Genomic DNA, 25,950 nt, shown 5'->3' with positions numbered 1-25,950 from the left:
GCCTGTTTATCTTGTTGTTCACTGTGGATCACATGATATTTGGGGAAAGTTACTTTTCTTTTTTGAAAGAAGTTGTCTGCCTCGTTCCGCCCTCTTTTGAGAGAGCGATCAGGTTTTGAAAGTTGGGGAGCCATAAAAAAACTTTGTTTTTCGGTCATGGTGCCAGCCACCCACCACGGAGTCCAACAAGGGGACGGGACAGGAATTTGATAGCAAGTCCTGCCCACGCCAGCTGTACACCTCAACTATAACCAAATATGACGCAACTCAGGGTAGTTGGTCACACAAGGTTAACCCTCGCCGCCAGGAAAAAAAGAAAAACCAAGAAGTGAGTAGGATATAGGAGAGTTGTGAGACAGAGATGGGAAAGTTAAAGATGAAGAGGAGGATAGGAAAAGGCGACTGCCGATTCCCCCCGGTCGGGTCAGGCCGGAGGTGCCGTCTGCAGGAAGCTGGGGCCAAAGTGGTGTGTTGCCTTTGCCAAGGGGCCTTAAGGGTCCAAACACTCGGCATCGGCTCAACCACCAGGATCCCCTTTTCCCCGGACACGGCGATGCCACGCACGGCGAGGCGCGGGTGCTCGGGTCCGTGGTGATGCACAGTTCACCATCATCCCCTTGCGGGGATGTCCCTGCGGATGCTCGGGAACCCGCGGTGTCGCCACTCACCGTCGCGACGCCTGCAAGCTGCAGGCGCCCCCCTGCGGGGGCAAAAGTGCTTATTGAAGGACCTTTCGGAGCAATTGAGACGGAGGCCGCAGTGTCATCTATGCTGCCCCCCCCCCCCCCAGTACCCGTACCTATTTTCGAACAGGTCCGATCACCTCCTGCGCGAGAAGGGGATTTTGTTTGGTGAGGCTAGCGTTCAGGCCTTAACCAGATCGAGAGTTCGGGAGCTCGCTGCAAAGGCGGTAGTTGCGGGGCCGACGTTGTCGAACAATGATAAAGGGTCGGAGGCGCAGCAAGCTGATACTCAGAGCACGTCCGAACTGAATAAAATTGAGCCTGTAGCGTTGAAGGCACCAGGTACTGGAGAGGAAATGCCCGACACGGGAAGTTAGAAGAGCTATCTGCAGATTTGCTCATCGCGCCTACGTCCGATGGACTTAATAGGTTGCTAAAAGTCAGCCGGTCGGCTTTGATAGCCGAGCAAAAAAAGGATGGCAGCCTAGAAAACATGCGCTGCAATGTCAAGGAAGGTATCGCCAAGAAAAATGTTCGTTTTGTGGAAAGAGGTGGGGTCCTGTACCGGAAGTATCTAGACCGCAGAGGAGTGGAGTTCGATCAGCTGATCGTGCCTCAGTGTTACCGTCAGGCGGATCTGTTGCGCTTGTCGCATGGCGGTTCGTGGTCCGGACACCTAGGAGTTAAGAAGACTAAGGACCGTCTCTTGCAAGAGTACTATTGGCCAGGGTGTTTTCGTGACGTAGAACACTTTGTGAGGACATGTGACACCTGTCAGCGGGTTGGCAAACCAGGGGACAAATCGAGGGCGCCGTTGAAGTTGGTACCTATCATTACGGAGCCTTTTAGACGGATCGTTATTGATACAGTGGGACCTCTGCCGGTAACAGCCACGGGGTACAGACACATTTTGACTGTGATCTGCCCAGCGACAAAGTTCCCTGAAGCAGTGCCGCTTAAAGAACTCAGCTCAGTTGAGATAGTCAATGCACTACTGTCCATATTTGCGCGAGTTGGTTTTCCTACGGAAATCCAGTCAGATCAGGGCACAGTGTTTACTAGCGCTTTGACGACTGCCTTTCTCGAAAGGTGTGGGGTAAAGCTGTTACACAGCTCAGTGTACCACCCACAGTCGAATTCCGTTGAGAAGCTCCACTCCGTCATGAAGCGCGTGTTGAGAGCATTGTGTTTTGAGCAACAAAGTGATTGGGAGCTGTGTCTGCCTGGGGTGATGTTTGCATTAAGGACCGCGCCGCATGCGGCTACGGGGTTTTCGCCAGCTGAGCTGGTGTACGGTCGCTCGCTGCGGTCTCCGCTTCGCATGCTTCGAGACTCGTGGGAAGGCAGGGGCGACGACCCAGTTGTGGTCGAGTACGTGCTTAGTCTCCTCGAACGCTTAAGAAGGGCACAGGAGTTGTCAGGTGAAGCAATGGCAAAGGCCCAGCAGAGGGCCAAGGTTTATTATGATCGGACAGCCAGGGCCCGTCGTTTTGAGGTGGGCGATGAGGTAATGATATTGCGCACATCGCTAAAAAACAAACTCGACGTGCAGTGGGAGGGCCCAGCACGGATTGTTCAAAAACTGTCGGACGTTAACTACGTGGTGAGTCTGCCAGGAAAACGGAAAGCACAGCAAGTTTACCACTGTAATCTGCTCAAGCCCTATAGACAACGGGAAGCAGTGGTGTGTATGATGGTAAACGTTCCCGAAGAGCTTCCGGTCGAGCTTCCGGGACTAGGCTCAGTGACGAACAGGGAAGACACTGATCAGGTCATTAGTGACTTAATCATTAAAGCACCGCTGTCGGCTGAGCAGAAAACCGAACTACACCAACTCTTACAAGAGTTTCAAGGTCAGTTCTCTGAGAGGCCTGGTAGGACTTCTGTCCTTACTCATGATATAGAACTTACCTCCCCAGAGCCAGTACGATCCAAGGCGTACCGGGTGTCACCCCGCCAGCGCGATATTATGGAGGCTGAGGTAAAGAAAATGCTACAGCTCGGTGTTATTGAGGCGGGTGAGAGTGATTATACCTCCCCTTTGATTTTAGTTGAGGTACCGGGCAAGGAACCTCGTCCTTGCGTCGACTACCGCAGGCTTAATTCCATCACTAAGGATCAAATTTATCCGATCCCTAACATCGAGGAGCGCCTTGAGAAAGTTAGTAGCGCTCAGTTTATTTCCACCCTAGATCTTGTCAGGGGTTATTGGCAGGTTCCACTTGCAGAAGAGGCTAGTAGGTATGCGGCGTTCATTTCACCAATGGGAACATTCCGTCCTAAAGTTTTGAGTTTTGGTTTGAAGAACGCGCCATACTGCTTTTTCAAGCCTCATGGACAAAGTGTTGCGGGGACAGGAAGAATTCGCTTTACCGTATTTAGACGACGTAGCGATATTCTCCGCATCCTGGTCTGAGCATATGGCACACTTGCGGGCAGTGCTAACCCGCCTGCGCGAAGCGGGCTTGACAGTCAAGGCTCCCAAGTGCCAATTAGCACAGGCCGAGGTTGTCTACCTCGGTCACGTGATTGGACAGGGTCGTCGCCGCCCCTCTGAAATAAAGGTGGCCGCTGTGCGAGACTTCCCGCAACCGCGCACGAAGACCGATATTCGGTCGTTCTTAGGTGTCGCCGGCTACTATCAGAGGTACATCCCCAGGTACTCCGATATCGCGGCTCCCCTGACGGATGCTCTAAGAAAAACAGAGCCCCAAACAGTCGTCTGGGGCGAGACAAAGGAAAGAGCTTTTAGCGCCCTAAAGAGCGCCCTAACAAGCCAGCCTGTGCTACGATCGCCAGACTACACAAAAGGGTTCGTTGTTCAGTGCGATGCTAGTGAGCGAGGCATGGGCGTTGTACTGTGCCAAAGGGACAATGGAGAAGTGGAACACCCCGTCCTGTATGCTAGTCGTAAGCTGACCTGTCGTGAGCAGGCGTACAGCGCCACCGAGAAAGAGTGTGCGTGTCTCGTGTGGGCCGTTCAGAAATTGTCATGCTACCTAGCCGGCTCGAGGTTTATCATTGAGACGGATCACTGCCCTCTCCAATGGCTGCAGACCATCTCTCCCAAAAATGGCCGCCTCCTGCGCTGGAGCCTCGCTTTGCAACCATATTCCTTTCAGGTGCGTTACAAAAAGGGGAGTCTCAACGGTAACGCCGATGGCTTAAGTCGAGGCCCCTAACGTGGGAATCCGCCTCAAAGTTGTTTGTTACTGATGTTTTCTTCCTGAGGCAGGATTTTTAACATATTTCTTTTGTTTAGTGTTTCAAAGTGATTATGTGCTTTCTAGTGCAATTTTCCAATTTGTGGACGCGTTCTGAGTGCTGCTTGACTACTGTAAGGAACTAGGCAGTAGTATAAAAGGGGAAAGAGCCTGGCAGAGCTTAGTGAGGGTTGTCTCGTGCTTGCTGACTGAGCGGTTGCGTTTCGGCGTAGTTCTAACGCTTGCTGGGAACGAGCACAAAAATGGCAACTCTCCCGAAGTGACTTTGCAGTGTCCTGTGTGATCCTGAACCTGAGAACGAGGCCTTCTCTGTGCGCTGCGCTCAAGCAACGTCGAGGGACGACCGGTTTCGATTACGAGCATCATCGAGCGACATCCCTCCGGACAGCGGATGCAGTCCCCTGACCATCGGGATCTCCTTCTCCCGGCGGGGCGGTCTGTTACGTTTCGCCTACGACGCGCGGTATAGCCGGCGCGGATGCAACGGACGCCGGGGCTTCGTTCAAAGTGGCGGTCATTTTGGGCCCGTTCAGTGCTGCCGTAACGCCTCCCGCCAAGCGCGTCCAGGCAGGTTTCAATGCCACGTGTCGTCGTGTGTGTGTGTGTGCATGTTGGTGCCCACGCTTATCAAAGCGCGGCAGCCGGGGAGAGGATCTCCCCAACTGGGAGGCGAGGAGGTCTGACCGGCGCTGGCCCGGCGGACGCGCACGTCACGTCTGAACTTGTCCGAGCGTCGCCGTATCGGGCGCCTCATCCAGAGCCGTTCCTTCTTGCCCTCGACTCCGAGGGTATAAAAGCCGCTGCCCCGGACGCCAAAGAGAGACTTCGATTTCTTCCTTCGAGTAACGTGGTCGCCCTGACCGGCTGCTCTTTTGCGATGCCAGAATAAACAAGTTGTTCTGTTGCCAGTCGACTCATCCTTTGCCGGGACCTTCGGATGTTTCCAGCTTTGCCCCAGGCCGCCAGGCCAACGCTACCCTTGGGGCTTACAACCCATTTGCAACAGTATTTATTGGTGAATTCCAATCGCAGGCCCGGACGGGTCTGCACGCTCTGTGACAGAGCGCCTGAATCCAGCGCAGAGCGCGTGACCTGAAATTGCGATTAGAGTACACTTGCTCTGGCCAGAGCATGTAGGGCGCCGCTATCGCCGCTGCATAAGAACGTCACGCAAACTTCCGGTCGGATCCGCCGATTTCGGTGGAGCAGCCCCGACTGCTCCACGGAGCAATCTCGGCTCGGCAACAGCTCCCTTTCTACGATTGGAAGACGCGATCAGTGGCTCAGATCTACGTTTGGAATACAGTTGCTCTGAAAAGAGCAGGAAACGTTGGTCCAGAAGTGCTCCAACTCTGCGATTCGAAGTCACCATATGTTTTGCGTGTAAGCGAACCTTGAGAGTGTTCACCAGCGCCACCCTCGTCCATAGCGGTGGACGTAGCACGTCCTGTAATACCGCAAGTGTGACGTAAAACGTCTTCTAACGGCTAGGGTTGTTTTTTCTGCTGCTTTATAAGTAATTTTCTGTATGCGATTTAGTAATTCAAGTAATATTATCCCACTGATAAGCACAACACATTAAAAAAAATAATAATAACGTTCCCCTATGCACCTTGGTTTCGGTGACTGTTGGCTCCCTTCACACACACACACACACACACATATATATATATATATATATATATATATATATATATATATATATATATATATATATATATATATATATATATATATATATATATATATATACATAAAATACCACGAGAGCAGCAGATTTGACAACAGTCGCCGTAGCTCAGTTGGTAAGAGCACCGGTCGCGATATTCGGAGATCGTGGGTTCGGAATCCCACCGGCGGCATGGTTGTTTTTTCTGCTGCTTTATAAGTAATTTTCTTTATGCGATTTAGTAATCTGAGTAATATTATCCCACTGATAAGCACATTAAAAAAATAATAACGTTCCCCTATGCACCTTGGTTTCGGTGACAGTTGGCTTCCTTAATATGTTTGTCAAACGAGCCCCTCATTTCATTTGCCTTGTCTGCTAATAGCTTAACGGGGGTCTCGGTTCTGGCAGTCTTGATGCCATAGGTAGCATAAGAGGGCTCTCGCACAGTTTCCGCCCTCGCCGTTAGAAGACGTTCTACGTCACACTTGCGGTATTACAGGAGGTGCTACGTCCACCGCTATGGACGAGGGTGGCGCTGGTGAACACTCTCAAGGTTCGCTTACACGCAAAACATAAATACCCACGAAAGCAGCAGATTGGACAGTCGTCGCCGTAGCTCAGTTGGTAAGAGCACCGGACGCGATATTCGGAGGTCGTGGGTTCGGATCCCACCGGCGGCATGGTTGTTTTTTCTGCTGCTTTATAAGTAATTTTCTTTATGCGATTTAGTAATCTAAGTAATATTATCCCACTGATAAGCACATTAAAAAAATAATAACGTTCCCCTATGCACCTTGGTTTCGGTGACTGTTGGGTCCCTTCATAGGTTTGTCAAACGGGCCCCTCATTTACCTGACCGTGTCTGCTAATATATATATATATATATATATATATATATATATATATATATATATATATATATATATATATATATATATATATATATATATATATATATATGCATATATGCAAAGTTGAGGAACGCTTCATTTAGACAGATTTATTTTGAGTCGACGTTTCGGACAGAGCCTGTCCTTTCTCAAGACTGAAGTTACAGCGATCTGCCTTCCCTTCTTAAGGAGTTGGAATTGGCACACTTGTCCGCCACATGAACAGAGCAAGAGAGAGAGAGAGAGAAACTTTATTGTTGGAGAGGAAGTCGGGGCACGCCCCTGGGTCTCCGCACGACCCCACTGCACTCAAATGTTTGTCCCTAAGTTCCATAACACTGGCAGCCCGGCCGGTGGCGATTGTCCGCACGGCCGGGTCCTCCGAGCGCAGCAGGGTCTCCCAGTCCTCCCAGGTCTTGAGGTCCTCTAGGCCGCGCGGGGGAGGGTCCGCCGGGTAGAGGGAGAGGATGTGGAGGGAAGAGGCGAATGGTTCTGGGCACAAGGTGCAGGCAGGAGTGGGGAAGGAGGGGTGATAGTGGGTTAGGGTCAGGGGTGAGGGGAGTGTGTATGTCTAGCTTGCGCCAGAGTGTTGCGTGTTTGTATCGAACAGAGCAACAAGCAATCGGATTCTGGAAAGAAGATGGGCACAAACGAAAAATACTAGAAAAGGGAGAAAGAGAAATAAAGAGAACAAGAAAAACGCGCTGTCACCCCCTGTCCACCCAGCAGCCGCGGGGAGCGGGCAGGAATTGACGAAGTCGCAATTCTTCGCAAGTTCGCGCAACTGAGCAATATAAACCTCTGACAGATCTAGGCTCACCAGGGTTCTGTAAACATATCTTGAACCACGGTGGTGTTCCGTCGCGGCTGAGAACAGACGGTCGCAAGTGTTGAGCTCGGTTAGAAACGCATCTTCGCCTTTCGTAGCTTCATTTAATTGAGGTCCCTGCTCCTTCGTTTTAATATTGCGCCCGTGGCGGGAGAGTTCCGCAACGACGCTGACCTTCGACGCCGCGCGAATGCAGAAGCACAGCTTTGCGCCGGGATGCAGCAAACTCAGGCGCCAGATGCCTCTAAGTAGGCAGAAAACAGTGCTTTCCACTGGTTTCATGGTATTGGTGGCTGGCCCGTGGTTTCCAGGAATGTACAAGGGGGCGTAAGATCCCGTGAAACTCATAGTAAAGGTTTACCTCGTCGGCACGTTGTTGTATTGTAGATGCAAGAGATCGAACGACACACCGGAGCGAGCGATGTCATGCTGACGCCAAGTTTTGCTGACCCCCCCCCCCCCTTACTTTTCCTGCGTCACGTATACGTGGTGTCAAGCAAGATGCATGTGACTGAAACTGAAACTCTGAAGAGAACTGAAACTGAAAATAAGAGAAGAGAAACTGAAACTGCCGCACAGTTCATTACCTGATGGACACAACAGTATCACGTATTACTTAAGGTCTTCATAAAACCGCTGTTTGTCCTTCTATAAGATTAGCAGCATTAGTATATGTTTTCTATTAATGACACCCTGGTAATGAACATGATTTACCAACTTAAGTAGTGTTGGTTCTGGTGTAACACGAATAATTTATATTTGTGTATACGTCAGAAATCAAATTGTGAAGCAAGCCTTGACACTGCCTGTGCATTTCACATAAAAAAAGAAAAAATGATCTTGCTTTCATAGCATGCGTGTCATCTATATCAGATGTGATTGTAATCGTGAGCTATAACGTGAAACGACCCATGCTGGCTGCCATCAAAAATCACTTTTTTAATTATTCAACAAAACACACCATATAGCTCATTTCTGTCACGAAAGGAATGAAATGCTTCACTTATACCTCATTGCTTTGGTACAGTCATGGTTCATTATGCAATGTAAAATCTGATTTAGGAATATTTTTGTTACTTGTTGCACTGTTTTTTTCCTGAAATTCAGCACACCTACTGGTGTTGCGTTCCCGCGTGGTTTTCTTTTTTTTTTTAACTGAGTACAGGTGAATAGCCACCGGATTCTCGGCCCATCGCCCAGTGTGGGTATGTGTCATCTTTTGATAGGCTAACAACATCAACATTCGTCTTTCACTTCCACTCATACATGTGGTGCTGCACTATACTTGTTCTTCTACATTGTATTGATTCCATCCATAATGATGTCAGAGTTTAAAGACAAATCCTCAGTGCTTGCAGATCTTTACTATGTGCCCACTTTTCGTTATTGCAAAAATGATGGCACAATAAGTAATGAAGAAGGTAATATAGTTCACCACTTCAGTTCACAAAAGGACTATGAGAAAGGCCAAAGCACTCACAGCCAAAGTACCTTCCACATACTTCTAAGCTGTGCACATAGAACGACTAAAAAAGGTAATTTTCACTCCCTCCTTTATCCCTTCCCTTACGGCGCGGTTCAGGTGTCCAACGATATATGAGACAGATACTGCGCCATTTCCTTTCCACCCAAAAACCAATTATTAAGCTCATTCGATACTACGGTCGGCTAGTTGTGAGAAATGTCTGTGTAAGCATGCATGGGAGGCATTGGTCACGCTATCAGCTTCCGCAACTTAGGTTCACGCAAGCTCCGCTTCAGGTTGACCTGATCTCCTTGCAACGAGTTGCTGGTACGCAGGCTGACCCCGTCTTCCATTACGACTATATTTACCCGTCCCGTGCGAAACATATGCCCGCAAATATCCTAAATGGTCTTCTTTCTGAACACCTACAGAATTTTCCTCATCATACCGTTCTCTCCACTGATGCCTCCGGCAGCTGTGAGAAGGCGGCGATTGGTATATATTCGAAGGATCTGGCTTGGAGCTATTCCGTTCGTATCCGTGATTATACTCGTATATTCTTCGTATAGTTTTTTGCTATTGGTTGGGCTCTTCTCAAAATTCTCAGGCATATAGCACGGGTTCTTATTCTTGCAGACTGCCTTTCAGTTCTAGTCTCTCCAAAATTTCGGAAAATCTTTATTGAATCGGTCGCCTAGCTTTTTTGTTCCGTGCAGAGCACGTGAGATCTGCTTTGTCCGGGTACCTGCAGGCATTCGGTGTCTATTTTAACGAGGTGGCTGATTTATTGGCAAGATCAGCTATCAGCGATCCTGTAATCTATCCCGTCCCTCACCTCATTCTGTTGGAAACTTCACGTTTCCAGCTTTTCCAAAATAATTCAGCCAGCTTGAGTGATCCGTTGCTCAATACCGTAGATTTTCACCACTTAAAGTACCCATGGAATGTCCGGTGGTGTAAATCAAGTCGTTGTGAGGTGTCAATGACGCTTCTGCGATGCGGAATTCCTCACTTAAATTTGTACTTACGCAGATGCGGGTTCGCTGCGACAAACCTTTGTGTCTCATGTGGGCAAGTTGAAACATTAGATCATTTTCTCCTCTCTTGCCGGCGGTTCGCAGTTCAAGGAAATCAGTATTGGAGGTCCCTCTTTCGAGGTTAGGACACCCTCTGTCTCTTCCAGTTCTTCTCTCGTTCGGTGCGAGCGCCAATTTAAGGAATTACCGTTAAGCAGTGTTTGTGGCTACCTTCATGATTACATAAGTGCAACTGATCGGTTACCTTGTTAGCTGTATACAAAATTCTGTCTCATGCCCAAAATGCTTGATTCTATTCCTGTTAATTCATATTTCTTAAATTTAAGTGAATTTCAGTATTTTTATCTTGATTCAGTATTCTACACCGCCGCCTCACGTCTTTTTTTTCCCCCGTGCAAATACTTCATTGGCAATCCCCACTGTACCTTGGCCAGTCCCCCCGCCTGGGCATGTGCCATATTTACTGAGGTGAAGAAGAAGAAGAGTGTGGACTACAAACACTACCACCCGATTCTTGGCCGATCCCCCAGTGTGGGTATGTGCCATCTTTTGATAGGCTAACAACAACAACAACTATCTGAAGAATTCACCGGTGTTGCGCTCCCACGTGCTTTTCCTTTTTATTAACTGCGTTCAGGTGAATAGCCACCCGACTTTTGGCTGATCCCCCAGTGTGGGTATGTGCCATCTTTTGATAGGCTAACAACAACACACTATCTGTACTTGTGCTCTGTGTTTTTTTGTCTGTTTTCATTGTAAGCCAGTAATAGGCAGAAAGGCATGCACGTAATGGGCATACCCTGTGCACATGAATGCGGAAAGCTGGTCATGGCTGTCAAAGCATTGCCAACTGAGCAACGGGACCTTCAAGCAACAGGATATGTTTGTGACCCCTCACATGCAATGATTTCCACACAATTTAAAATGTGGCAAGTTACAGCAGTCCCGTGGTTATATTGCTGCAAACCAAGCTAGCGCATTTACGCGGAAACATTTTTAGAGGCTGCGAACAAGGAACATGTCAAAAAGTTACACATGGCATCCTGTTTCATTGATGTTGTTTATGTGTGTTAAACGATAGGAACAAGCATCTCTCTGTTGGTTAACTGGTCTGCAATCGACGCACTGTCATGCAGTACATACGCAATCACAGTCCAGTGACTGCAGAACAGTCTGCAACCAATAACATGCAAAAAAAATACTATGCAGCAAGCTTCTTCGCACGGTATTTGTTACATTTATCGAACGATGGCATTGATTTGTTATGGTTATTTCTACACAGCGCATTTTCTAAAGACTCCTTTCTGCCATACTGTACTTTTTACCCAAAAAGCTTCCTACAGACTCATTTAAATCGCTACGCATGAAGATGTTTGTAGCAGGTGTGCGAGCCCGGACAAAAAAAAATGCTTTTGTTTTCCTTAATACTTCTGTATTCCTGGTTATCACGACATGGGCATTTATAGGTTGGTACAACTTTTTTCAGGCCTCACAACTGATGCACCGATGTGTTTGGTACAGATTCGTCTTCAGACATTCCATATCTGTTGGGTCAAAAAAAAACGAAATAATAGTTTACCGCATTAGATTTGACTGAGATAACTAGCATCACACAGCATGCTCTTGAAATTCCTCTAGCTGTCTGTAATTGGCTTCATTGTATAGCTTCATACTTGTTTCATTTAAACTCTGCACACTGCTCTTTTCACCGCACATGGCGACATGGCACGCGGAGCCCTGTGGGAATGGGCGAGGAGGATTAGGAGGTCGGCTGCTACTTCCCTGGAATCCAAACACAGCTATAGGCACTTATAAGTCACGGTTAATTTCGGAAAGGCAGCTTTGCCCGCTTCCTTTCTTCGTCTTGTCCATCGTGCGTCGCGTCTCGCGGCGAACCCGACAAAGGGGAGGCCATCAACCCCCCCCCCCCCCCCTCTCCTTCCGAAGCGGGGGAAAGATCCCGCAAATAGTTTCCTAGAGACGTCCTTTTTTTTTTCTGTGGGGTCAACGGGGGGGGGGGGGGGGGTCAACGACAAGCCCAAGCGGTGCGAGGCAAGGCTCTCTTTTCATTCTAGAGACGCAAGCTTACACTGCAAAATGAAAACTTGTCTTTCTCTTCCAAATGCAATTTCATTTCATTTCACTTCACTTTATTTTTCCAGAATGCAAGTTACATCCTGGAGAGATGCAAGGGCTAAAAGCTGCTAAAAAGCAGCTTGACTGGGCCCAAGCACGACTGAAATGGCAGTACACGACAAACACACTTCAACCAAAAAAAATTTTACACACACACACACACACACACACACACACACACACACACACACACACACACACACACACACACACACACACACACACACACACACACACACACACACACACACACACACACACACACACACACACACACACACACACACACACACACACACACACACACACACACACACACACACACATTGACACGTGTCATTTATCTTTATCGGGCGACCACGTTTCGCCGCCTAACAAGTGTTATCGCACAGCGCGGGACGCGCCTGCATCTATCCGAAGTTTCTGGCAAGTCATCGATGCTTCTGTTCGCTGTCTGTTGTAGACGAACCTTATGTTATCTGATTTCATCGCCTGACGCGAATGGTGTAGAACTTTGTGGAAGGCACGCGGGTCCAAACGATTAGTCTGGGGCATTCGACGACTGCTATATAACAGCCGACGCGCTTGACCCGCGCATCAGATTTTCGACGATCGCCGACCGTGCTCGCCGCTACCGTTGTGCTCTGGTGTACCAATAAATTCTCTTTATACCGTTGTGCTGTAAGTGTAGCCTCTGTGGGCACAGGTTCGCCCAATAAAAGTTAGTTTTGTCTTTCACATTATTGCTACTGTGTTCTTCAACGTCACCACCACGTGACATGGTGGAGGTGCTTCTTTTTTGTTTTGTTCATGTACCGGACGCCCCCGACAAGCCGTGATCCAAGCCCGGACCGCAAAGAGAACACCAACGTAGTCCCGGACAATCGAGCAAGCCGCCGTCTTCAACAGCTGCCCCCGGAGCACGGACTTCTACCTAAGAAGACCAAGAAGATTGTGGCCGAGGCAACCCCAATGGCAGCCCCATTGTCCCCCATCGTGCTGCAGCAGCCCAGGGAACCACCGTCGTTCCGCGGTTCCACATTTGAGGACCCGGAAAGCTGGCTGGAAACGTATGAGAGGGTCGCTACGTTTAACAGCTGGGCAAGCGACGACAAGCTGCGACATGTCTATTTCGCATTGGAGGACGCCGCCAGGACGTGGTTCTAGAATCGAGAAGCCACATTGACGACGTGGGACCTGTTCCGAAGCAGCTTCCTGCAAACATTTACAAGCGTCCTGCGTAGCGAGCCCAAGTTCTACTGGAGACCAGAGCGCAGCTGCCGAATGAGACGATCGCAATCTTCACTGAGGAAATGAGCCGTCTGTTCCGGCACGCCGACCCGGAAATGTCCGAAGAGAAGAAAGTCCGCCTACTGATGCGTGGTGTAAAGGAGGAACTTTTCGGCGCAATGACACGAAGCCCACCGACGACCGTAGAAGAGTTCCTTCGCGAGGCCACCAGCATTGAGAAGACACTCGAATGCGGAACCGACAATACAACCGCCGCACGAACTCGACAAACTACGCCGGAGTTCAGTCACTGGCCACCGACGACCTGCGCGAGACCATCAGGGCAGTCGTACGAGAGGAGCTTCAAAGGATCTTCCCTTCATCGCAACCTAAGTGGCCTCAGTCGCCGAAATTGTCAAAGAACAAGTCCAGCGATCGCTGGGAGTTCGCGAGGTACAACCACAATCATCACAGCCAGAAGCGATGACCTACGCCGCCGTCGCCCGCCGTCAAGGTCCCCCTCCACGACCGCGCCAGGACCCTGTAACGCCGCAATTCCGTCGACCACCGCCGCCGCCACCAACACGCCCACCCGTCGACCAGCGCAGCTACCCGAGGAAGACAGACGTTTGGCGCGCTCCTGACCCCCGCCCGCTCTGCTACCACTGCGGGGAAGCCGGCCATGTGTACCGCCGATGCCCATACCGCGACCTGGGATTGCGAGGGTTCGCCGTCGACGCACCGCGCCCTCAAGGAGGCGAACGCCCTCGTGACATCGCCGACTACCTCGCCGCTACTCAGTGGAGCCCCCGACGGCCATCCCGGTCGCCGTCACCAGGCCGCTACCTGTCGCCGCAGCGCCGTCCATACACTGGCCCAGCACGGGGCCGCTCTGCGAGCCCATATCCGGAAAACTAAAAGCAGCAACCGATGGAGGTGCGGTTGCTGTTCGTCGAACTGACGAAGATCCTCCGCCGCCGACGAAGACGGCGCAGAGACCACCTCGACGACATAATAACGACACGCCGCCGTCCCGACGAAGTCAGGACGCCATGAATACACCGACGAAAGACGACTTGACGACGCGACGTTCCAACTTCAGTTCAACACGACGCAGCCGTGATCCGGCGCCAAGACCTAACTGCAACGCCAGACAAAGAACCACAGACCTCGACGTGCTTCTCGACGGCCACGCAGTTACCGCCTTAGTGGACACAGGGGCTGATTACTCCGTAATGAGTGGACACATCGCCGCCCAGTTGAAGAAAGTTAAGACCGCATGGGAAGGCCCTCAAATTCGGACCGCTGGAGGACACCTCATCACGCCGACTGGAATCTGCACGGCAAGAATAACCATTCATGACCGCACTTACCCTGCCACCTTCGTTATCCTCCAACAGTGTTCACGAGACGTCATTCTCGGTATGGACTTCCTGAACCAACACGGCACAATCATCGACCTGAAGTCGAAGTCAATAACGCTGTCGGAAGATAAAGCAATACCGCCGGAGAGCCCTCGTAGTCACCACGCCTTGAGTGTGCTCGAAGATCAAGTGAGCACCCCGCCTCGCTCAAGCATTGTTATATCGGTCGGCACCGAAATACCCGCTGACGTAGAAGGTGTCATCGAAGGCGACCAACGTCTACTGCTAGACCGTGAAATTTGGGTCGCAAGAGGGATCGCTCGACTGCATGGGGGGGAAACTGAAGTGTTGCTGACAAACTTCAGCCAGGAGTTCAAGCACATCAACAAGGGCACGACGATCGCATACATCGAGAAAATTCTGGAAACCAGTAATGCGTTTGTCCTCTCGGATTCCGCCGCATCTACCACGACGACCATGGTTCCCGAACCAGACTACAACATTAATCCAAGTCTCCCCGTGATTAAGCAACAGCAGCTCAGAAGTCTGCTCCGACGATACAAAGGCTGCTTTTCGACGTCATCGAGGATTCGACAAACACCAGTCGCCAAGCATCGCATAATCACCGAGGAGTGCGCTCGACCACTCCGGCAGAGCCCTTACCGAATTTCGCCGCGAGAACGTGAAGCGATAAGAGAGCAAGTCGACGAAATGCTGCGCGACGACATCATCCAGCCGTCGAAAAGCCCGTGGACATCCCCTGTTGTCCTGGTGAAGAAAAAGGACGGAACCCTCCGTTTCTGCGTCGATTATCGTCGTCTGAACAAGATCACGAAGAAGGACGTATACCCCCTCCCACGGATAGACGACGCATTGGATCGGCTCTGCAACGCAAAATACTTCTCGTCGATGGACCTCAAGTCTGGCTATTGGCAAATAGAAGTCGACGAAAAAGATCGCGAAAAGACCGCCTTCATCACCCCAGACGGCCTCTACGAGTTCAAGGTTATGCCATTTGGACTGTGCTCGGCGCCTGCAACGTTCCAGCGCGTGATGGACACGGTTTTAGCAGGATTGAAGTGGCAGACCTGTCTCGTTTACTTGGATGACGTCGTTGTCTTCGCCGCAAATTTCGACGATCACCTTGGGCGACTTGCCACAGTACTAGAGGCCATCAAGTCATCAGGGCTCACTCTGAAGCCAGAAAAGTGCCGCCTCGCTTACGATGAGCTTCTGTTCCTAGGCCACATCATCAGCAAGTCTGGAGTCCACCCTGACCCACAGAAGACAGCTGCCATCGCAGTTCCCGCAGCTCATCGACAAGAAGGCAGTGCGTAGATTTCTTGGCATGTGTGCCTACTACAGGCGATTTGTCAAGGACTTTTCACGCATCGCTGAGCCGCTGACACAGCTCACTAAATGTGACGTCGAGTTCAGGTGGGAAACGCCGCAGGCCGACGCATTTCAAGAACTCAAACGATGCATGCAGTCGCCGCCCGTACTTGCGCACTTCGACGAGCACGCCGATACCGAAATCCACACTGACGCCAGTAGCCTAGGCCTCGGTGCCGTCCTAGTCCAGAGAAAAGATGGGCATGAACACGTGATAGCTTACGCTAGCCGGTCGTTATCAAAAGCGGAAGGCAATTTTTCTACAACCGAAAAGGAATGCCTCGCCATCGTTTGGGCCACAGCGAAATTTCGCCCTTACCTATATGGCAGGCCATTCAAAGTGGTCAGCGACCATCACGCATTGTGTTGGCTAGCTAACTTAAAGGACCCTTCAGGACGGCTGGCACGGTGGAGCCTCAGACTACAAGAATACGACATCACTGTAACGTACAAGTCCGGACGAAAACACTCAGATGCCGATTGCCTATCACGCGCCCCCATTGACCCGCCGCCGCAAGATGACGAGGATGACGACGCCTACCTTGGAATAATAAGCGCGGAAGACTTCGCCGAACAGCAACGAGGAGACCCGGAGCTAAAATCCCTAGTCGATTATTTGGAAGGGCACACCGACGTTGTCCCTAGGGCATTTAAGCGTGGATTGTCTTCGTTCACGCTTCAAAACAACCTACTCGTGAAGAACTTCTCACCAGTCCGCGCCAACTATCTTCTTGTTGTTCCGTCGGCGCTGCGTCCAGAAGTACTGCACGCCCTACATGACGATCCGACCGCTGGGCACCTCGGTTTCTCCAGGACGCTATCAAGGATACAAGAAAGATATTACTGGCCGCACCTAACCGCCGATGTCGCCCGTTACGTCAAGACATGCCGAGACTGTCAGCGACGCAAGACACTACCGACAAGGCCAGCGAGATTACTACAGCCGATCAAGCCTCCTTACCGACCTTTTCAGCAGATCGGGATGGACTTGTTGGGACCGTTTCCGACATCAACTTCCGGAAATAAGTGGATCGTCGTGGCGACGGACTATCTCACCCGCTTCGCTGAAACTAAAGCTCTGCCGAAAGGCAGCGCAGCCGAATTGGCGAAATTTTTCGTCGAGAACATCCTGCTGCGACATGGTGCTCCAGAAGTCCTCATCACCGACAGAGGAACGGCTTTTACAGCAGAGCTCACGCAAGCCATTCTGCAATACAGCCAGACAAGTCACAGGAGGACAACTGCCTACCATCCGCAGACGAATGGTCTCACGGAGCGCCTAACAAGACCCTCGCCGACATGCTAGCAATGTACGTCGACGTCGAGCACAAGACATGGGATGCGGTCCTGCCGTATGTAACATTCGCTTACAACACGGCGGTGCAAGAAACAACACAGATCACGCCATTTAAGTTGGTTTACGGCAGGAACTCGACGACGACGCTCGACGCCATGCTGCCGCACGTCACTGACGAGGAAAATCTTGACGTCGCTATCTATCTCCAGCGCGCCGAAGAAGCTCGACAGCTCGCCCGCCTACGGATCCAGAACCAGCAGCGTACCGACAGCCGACACTACACCCTGCGACGACGCTTCGTCGAGTACCAGCCCGGCGACCGTGTTTGGGTATGGACCCCGATACACCGACGAGGACTCAGTGAGAAACTATTGCGACGCTATTTCGGACCTTACAAGGTCATTCGACGTATTGGCTCACTGGACTATGAGATCGTGCCAGACGGCATTTCGCATTCACAGCGGCGCCGCGCACGATCTGAAGTGGTCCACGTGGTGCGCCTTAAACCCTTTTACGGACGCTGACGAACTTCCTTATTTTTGTTGTTTTCTTTGCTACGAGTGCTTTTCTTTATTTCGTTTGTTTGCAGCGTCGGGTCGACGCTTTTCAAGAGGGGGGGGGGTAATGACACGTGTCATTTATCTTTATCAGGCGACCACGTTTCGCCGCCTAACAAGTGTTATCGCACAGCGCGGGATGCGCCTGCATCTATCCGAAGTTTCTGGCAAGTCATCGATGCTTCTGTTCGCTGTCTGTTGTAGATGTTATCTGATTTCATCGCCTGACGCGAATGGTGTAGAACTTTGTGGAAGGCACGCGGGTCCCAACGATTAGTCTGGAACATTCGACGACTGCTATATAACAGCCGACGCGCTTGACCCGCGCATCAGATTTTCGACGATCGCCGACCGTGCTCGCCGCTACCGTTGTGCTGTAAGTGTAGCCTCTTTTGTGGGCACAGGTTCGCCCAATAAAAAAAGTTTTGTCTTTCACAGTATTGCTACTGTGTTCTTCAACGTCACCACCACGTGACAATATATGTATATATATATATATATATATATATATATATATATATATATATATATATATATATATATATATATATATATATTTTAAAAACAGAAAAAAACAACGAATCAAGTGACATATACATTCAATGCAATGAAAACAATGAGCATGTATGTTCACTAACAATAGTTTACAGACGCATGAAAACAAAGAGAGGACCCGAGAAAAATAGAGAGGAAAAAAAACACTTAATAGGCATACATGGCACCGGCAGACAACAGGCACATAAAACGCAAAATGGCTATATATTAACAAAATACATTTTTAACTCGCTTGGTTTAACACTAGCCAAAACTTTGTACTTTTTAAGAGTGGTCGGTAAATTGCGTTCAAGCGTTTGTAGTTTATAATTATTTCGAAAATATGGAATATACCAGAGATCGGTGTTTCGGGTGTAGAGTCGATTCGAAGCGGTCCTTAAATGTGCAGTACGTATTAAGAAAAATCTATAAGCAGAAGAAGAATGGTAAAATAATAATAATTGGTTTTGGGGGAAAGGAACTGGCGCAGTATCTATCTCAGCAGTTCACGAGTCATATCGGGAGTCCCACAGGGATCCGTTTTAGGGCCATTACTATTTTTAATTTACATTAATGACATAGCATCTAACATATCATCTAACGTGCGACTGTTCGCTGACGACTGCGTAATCTATAGAAGGATAGTCACCCCCCTTGATGCAGTTATTCTACAGACCGACTTAGTGTGCCTAAATGAATGGTGCCAGCTATGGCAGATGGAAATTAATATAAAAAAACAATGTTGATGACCTTTTCCACGCGCACTAATATACCTTCTAATGTCTACACAATTAATGAGAATACAGTTGAAAGAACGGATTGTTTTAAGTACCTAGGTGTTTATCTCAGTGCTGATTTAAGCTGGAACACCCACATAAATCACATCACAAACAAAGCATTTAAGAAACTGGGACTCATCAAACGTCGTCTATATCTTGCCAACCCCGAGACAAAGCTTCGCGCGTATACTACACTCATAAGGTGAGCTTTAGAATATGCATCTTTAATATGAACTCCAAGTAGCGTTTCATTAATTAACCGCCTTGAGTCTGTGCAAAATAAAGCTGTGAGGTTCATCCTTTCTTCATACTCACCGTATGAAAGTGTGTCATTATTGAAGCAAACTATCAGTATTCCCGACCTTATCACTCGACGCAAGTTCTCTCGTTTATCGTTTTTTCATTCCTTGTACAACGATGGCTCCCCGTTCACAGCTGATCGCATCGCCCCTGCCCATCATGTTTCATCCCGGTCTGATCATTCCCACAAAGTGCAACCCATCTTCGCACGAACACTGAAATATCAAACATCACCCTTACTATTATCTATGGCAGAGTGGAACTCGTTACCGGCTGACATAGTTTCTGAAACTGAGTTATCACATTTCCAAACAAAACTTTCATCGCACCTTGGCCTACAAAATTCACCGTGATATTTTCAGTATTGTTGAAGCATTAAGTCTTATACGCTCAACCTATGTATCTTTCAGCGACTGCAGTGATGTGTACTTGCAATTTGTATATATAGTTATTCTTTGTATTTGTTAACTACTGTGTGCCAATAATCTGTATTGTGTTGTTTTCATGCCCTCCCCCCCTATGTAATGCCCACTTGGGCCTTTAGGGTATTTAAATAAATAAATATATCGTTGGACACCTGAACCGCGGCGTAAGGGAAGGGATAAAGGAGGGAGTTGAAGGAAGAGGTGCCGTAGTAGAGGGCTCCGGAATAATTTCGACCACCTGGGGATCTTTAACGTGCACTGACAACGCACAGCACGCGGGCGTCTTAGCGTTTTTCCTCCATAAAAACGCAGCCGCGGCGGTCGGGTTCGAACCCGGGTACTCCGGATCAGTAGTTGAGCGCCCAAACCACTGAGCCACCGCGGCGGGTAGGTTATTAACAAGTTATTAACAACTTTCCACACAGCGTCTGAATTTTTCATTCTAACATTAGAGAACAGCTTTTGATGATACACAATCTTAGCACCCCTAAGCTCAGCATTTAGATTATTTTGTTTTTTAATAAGATTAGAGATTCTAGAGAGCGATTATTTAAAAAGGCATGGTACAACTGAATATGCATTATTTGAGTCTTTTATATCGAATAACTAGGAGTCCCGTCCAAAACCATTTCAGCTTGTTATCTGGGTGCCCCCAACCTTTTTTTATTTGCGTGTAACTCCAGCCCTTCTTCACCTTTGCCATTGTAGCCGCTGTTGTTTCTCAAGTACCATACACCATCTTGATATTAGCAGTTCCTAATTCAAGCCTTCTGCAGGGTTTGAAGGACCTATTTAATTGGAAATCAGGAGAACACGTGCACAGGGTGGAAAGCGTGTGATCAGCCAGGAAACACTGAGGCGGCCCCGAGAAGGGCCTTTATTAAGGTGGACAGCCGTTTTGTGCCTCTTCAATTGGCAGCGACGACGCAGCGTGTGCGGTCCTCATGGTTTTGCCCCAGCTGTCGAAGCAATCCTCGGACACAACCATGGCCTTCGACATCTGATATTTTCATTTAAAAAACACATGGACCAAAGTCGTGCTGTATGCAAAGCAGATGACTCGTGAAAACGAAGATGGCCCTGCGCGTCAGCTGTATTGCTATCGCCACGTGTGTCTGTGCCCGACATGGTTGCCCTCGGATTGTTCTCGCCGCTGCTCCCTTCCTCCCAGCTCTTTTAAATAAACCCTCGCCTTACATTTGGTGGAGGTGCCGGGGTACAAGCCCTGGAATTGCGCAACCGTACTCTCCCGCCACCTGCGATGCCTCACGACGTTCGACATCAAGCCGTGCAAGTGGGCCCAGCCGTTGTTACCTGCGCCGGCTCCCTTCGCCAACGGGACCCTGCCATCTTCAGTGGGACCGATGAGCAGGATGTCGAAGATTGGGTCACGTCTTACGAGAGGGTGCGCCTTTACAACAAATGGGACGATGCCACCAAACTAAATAACGTAATTTTTTATCTCACCGGCGTGGCTAACCAGTGGTATCGGAACCACGAGGTGGACATCCGCACCAATGGTCTGCTTTCAAGACAACCTTCTCCGAAGTGTTTGGCCGTCCTGCTGTTCGGAAACTCCGCGCCGAACAACGCTTGCGTGAACGGTCTCAGCAGGTCGGCGAAAGCTTTACCAGTTACATCGAAGACGTCATTGAACTATGCAAGCGTGTCACCTCAACATGTCAGAAGCTGACAAGATTAAACACATTTTGAAGGGTGTTGACGATGACGCCTTTCAGGTGCTGGTAGCGCGCGACTTGCGCACCGTTGCTGAAGTCGTCACCCTCTGCCAAAGCTTCGAGGAGCTGGACTTGACACCAGCCGCTTGCTGGACTGACACCAGCACCTGACACCTCATCACTGCTGCAACAAATCAAAGACTTTGTTCGGGAAGAAGTGGCACGTCAGCCTTCTCTTCTGCCGAACCCTACAGGGCAAGCTCCAGATTTGGCTCCGGCCCTTCTACACGCCATCCAAGAGCAGGTTGCCGAGGCTCTTTCACCCGCCCATCCGCCACCACCTGTCGCCGCTCCGCTGACATATGCCGACGTTGTCGCCCAGACGCCGCCCCCGATGGCCGCTCCGCTGGCATACGCGGACGTCGTCGCCAGACTTCGACCGCCTACCTATGCTTTCTCTCCAACACCTGCGCGAGCGGTGGCTCCTTCTCTTTGGCCGGCTCCGCGAGTCAGCAATCCCTGGCGCACCATCGACAACCGGCCTATCTGCTACAATTGCGGCTTGCCTGGTCATGTGGCCCGGCTTTGCCGCCGCCGTCTCCCAGTCTACGCGCCACCTCCTCCAGCTCCCGCGTACTGGCCTTCCACGAGTCAGTACTCCGGATCTGCTGAGCCGCCGTCTAGTCGTCCTTTTTCTCCTGATCGTTCACCTTCACCGAGGCGCCGCTCCGTTTCTCCTATGCGACGTCGCCCCAATCTCCCTCAGGAGGAAAACTAGGTGCCGCAGTTCCTGAGGCAAGAACTGCGTCCCAGTCGAACTTCCTCACATATCCCCTGCTCATCTGATCGAAAATTCTGTCGAGGGATGCTACTGTTTTGGCCCTTGTGGACACCGGTGCTGCGATTTCTGTTATGGACGAAAAGTTTTGTAGTTCGTTGAAGAAGGTAAAGACGCCGATTGCTGGACTGTCGCTGCGTACGGCCAGCGCTGAGCACATCAAGCCGTCCGCAGCGTGTACCGCTCGAGTTGTGATTCAGGACTCCCTCTACACGATATAATTCGTCGTGCTGCCTTCCTGTTCCCATCCTGTTATTCTGGGATGGGACTTCCTTTCCGCCTATGAAGCTATCATCGACTGTGGTCGAGCGGAAGTCGGGTTCTCTTCTCTGCCCAATCCTTTTCTGGACGCTACTCCTCCTGTTGCCTGTGTTAAAGCCCTCGCCGCCGAAGACATCGACATTCCCCCGTGCTCTTCCGTTCTTGTACACTTGTCTTGCGACTCTATCGGTGACGACACTGTCCTCTTTACTCCAGGCCATACTTTTCCGCACCGCAAGTGTCTCCCTCTGCCATACGCCGTACTGACTGTGTCCGCTGGCCTTTCGATACTTTTGGTTTCTAACCCGTTTTCCTGCCCTACCGCTCTGCGCCTTGGTGAATGCCTCGGCAGTGTGCAGCCCATCGCATCTCTGCTCATCCGCGAGGAGACCGACGATACACCGCTCCTCGCCATGAACGCGCTCAGCCCTCCTGCCTCTACGCCAGATTGCTCTTCTACCGAATTGTTCTTGCGCTCCATCGACGCCGATCTTCCCCCACCATAAAGAACACAGCTTCTCGCCCTCCTTCATCAATTTCGCTCTTCCTTCGACGCTCACCAAACTTCCTTGGGCCGAGCTTCCACCGTCACCCATCGCATCGACACTGGTGCCCACGCGCCACTGCGGCAGTGCCCCTATCGTGTCTCCAACCGAGCGCCAGACTATTACAGAGCAAGTCGACCAAATGCTTCAAAACGGCGTCATTCAGCCCTCAAGTAGCCCTTGGGCATCGCCTGTTGTCCTTGTGAAAAAGAAATATTGCTCCATACGCTTCTGTGTCGATTACCGCCGCCTTAATAAGATAACGCGCAAGGATGTCTATCCGCTCCCCCGCATAGATGACGCTCTGGACTGTTTGCAAGGGGCGGAGCTCTTTTCCTCCCTCGATTTACGTTCTGGGTACTGGCAGGTCCCCATGGAAGCGGCCGATCGTCCCAAAACTGCTTTTGTGACCCCCGACGGATTTATGAATTTACTGTGATGCCATTCGGCCTTCGTAATGCCCCTGCAACCTTCGAACGGATGATGGACACCATTTTGCGTGGACTCAAGAGGAAAATGTGTCTATGCTATCTCGACAACATTGTCGTCTTTTCCCCGGCCCGACATTGAAACCAATCTATCCCGCCTGAAGCACGTTTTGACATGCCTCTCTGACGCTGGCCTGCAGCTCAATTTGAAGAAATGCCGTTTTGCTGCGCGTCAGCTGACAATTTTAGGATAAGTTGTCTCTAAGCAAGGCGTTCGTCCCAACCCAGCTAAACTTCGCGTTGTCGCAGACTTTCACAAACCCACTTCCATCAAAGACTTGCGCAGCTTCTTAGGTCTGTGCTCTTACTTTCTGAGGTTTATTCGCAACTTTGCTTCGATTGCTGCGCCTTTAACACAACTGTCCGGCAGTTCCGACTTATCGATGTGGTCTCCGGCGTGCGACGATGCATATAACACCTTGCGCCTCCTCCTCACAGCGCCGCCCATACTGCGCCATTTCGACTCGACCGCTCCTACCGAGGTCCACACGGACGCCAGTGGTGTCGGCCTCGGCGCCGTACTCGCCCAGCGCATCTGTGGTTTTGATGAATACGTTGTTGCCTACGCAAGCCGCACACTTACGAAGGCTGAAACTAATTACTCCGTCAGTGAAAAAGAGTGTTTGGCCATCGTATGGGCCCTTGCCAAATTCCGCCCGTACCTCTATGGCCGCTCTTTTGACGTTGTGACGGACCATCATGCGCGTTGTTGGCTTTCTTCCTTGAAAGACCCATCCGGCCGCCTTGCCAGGTGGGCTCTTCGTCTGCAAGAATGACATCCGCGTGGTCTATCGTTCCGGCCGCAAGCATCAAGACGCTGATGCCCTGTCCAGCTGCCCACTTCCAGCCGAGATCGACAGCCTTTCCACCTCTGACGTCTCCCCGTCGTCCCTTCACATCAGCGACATGCCCTCAGCGCAACGTGCTGACCCCTGGATCGCTTCTCTTCTCGACTTTCTCTCCAACCCCACGGCTGCTTCTCCATCCCGTGCTCTCTGCCGCCATGCTTCCCACTTCGTGATTCGCGATAACCTCCTCTATCGCGCCGCGGAACTACAGCACCGACGGCCGCAAGTGGTTACTCGTTATTCCTCGCCACCTGCGCACGGACATATGCGCCTATATTTCCACGCTGACCCACAAGCCGGTCACGCGTGAGTTTTCAAGACATACACCCGCATCCGGCTGCGCTATTACTGGCGCGGCATGTACACCTTCGTACTTAAATACGTACGCGCCTGCCTCGCCTGTCGACGTCGCAAGCCATCTCCTCATCGTTCTGCTGGAGAGCTGCACCCACTCCCTTATGCCCACCACGCCCTTTCGACCGTATCGGCATTGATTTCTACGGCCCGCTTCCGTACACTGCGGCCGGCAACCGTTGGGCTATCGTTGCGGTTGATCATCTCACGAGATATGCCGAAACCGCCGCCCTTCCGTCTGCCACGGCGACAGACGTTGCCTCCTTCCTTTTGCAACGTTTCGTCCTCCGTCACGGAGCACCTCGTGAACTGCTTAGCGACAGCGGACGCGCCTTTTTGTCCGATGTCGTCACCGCCCAGCTCCGCCAGTGCAACATAGTCCATCGTACCACCTCCGCAGACCAACGGCCTCACCGAGCGATTGAACCGCACCCTCAGGGACATGCTCTCTATGTACGTCGCATCCAACCACTCGAATTGGGATCTCATCCTCCCTTATGTGACTTTCGCCTACAACATCGCCCAGCAGTCCACTACTGGCTTCTGTCCTTACGGCCGTCATCCATCTACTACAATAGACACCATTCTGCCTTACCAACCTGACGCCTCCGAATATACCCGTTTCCGAAGCTGCGCAACACGCAGAAGATTGTCGCCAAATCGCCCGTTCACTCACAACTGACGCCCAGTATCGCCAGAAATTCCGCCACGACAACGCTCACACCACATCGCAGTTCTCTCCTGGTGCGCTTGTGTGGCTCTGGATACCATCAAGTACTCCTGGACTCTCGTCGAGATTTCTCGCCAAGTATCACGGCCCCTACCGTGTCCTGGAGCGCACATCTCCAGTTAATTACGTCGTCGAACCCCTCACGCCATCTCCCGATCTCCGCCGCCGCGGCCGCGAGACCGTTCACATCCAGCGTCTCATGCCTTACTACAATCCTTCCATATTGCAGCCGCCAGGATTGCTCCTCTTTGCCCCGGGGGTGATTGTGAAGATGATGACCCAGACAAAGCAGATCATGATTCGTGAAAACGAAGATGGCCCTGCGCGTCAGCCGTATTGCTATCGCCACGTGTGTCTGTGCCCGACCTGGTTGCCCTCGGATTGTTCTCGCCG

At 50.7% G+C, this 25,950-nt stretch overlaps 1 protein-coding gene across 1 annotated transcript in view; it reads right to left on the bottom strand.

Annotated features, from left to right (window-relative positions):
- Positions 1-6,704: 6,704 nt before the first annotated feature.
- The window catches only part of gry (trafficking protein particle complex subunit 11 gry), a 374,318-nt gene continuing 355,072 nt past the window's right edge, over positions 6,705-25,950 (bottom strand). Inside the window, exon 30 of the mRNA XM_077655723.1 lies at positions 6,705-6,961. Within this exon, the coding sequence (XP_077511849.1) occupies positions 6,896-6,961 (66 nt within the window). The 3' untranslated portion in view covers positions 6,705-6,895. The remainder of the gene's footprint in view (positions 6,962-25,950) is intronic.

This window comes from Amblyomma americanum, chromosome 2, assembly GCF_052857255.1.
Source record: "Amblyomma americanum isolate KBUSLIRL-KWMA chromosome 2, ASM5285725v1, whole genome shotgun sequence".
Classification (NCBI taxonomy): Eukaryota; Metazoa; Arthropoda; class Arachnida; order Ixodida; family Ixodidae; genus Amblyomma; species Amblyomma americanum.
Note: the sequence above shows the minus strand (reverse complement) of the source record. Positions and strands in the feature narration are given on the sequence as shown.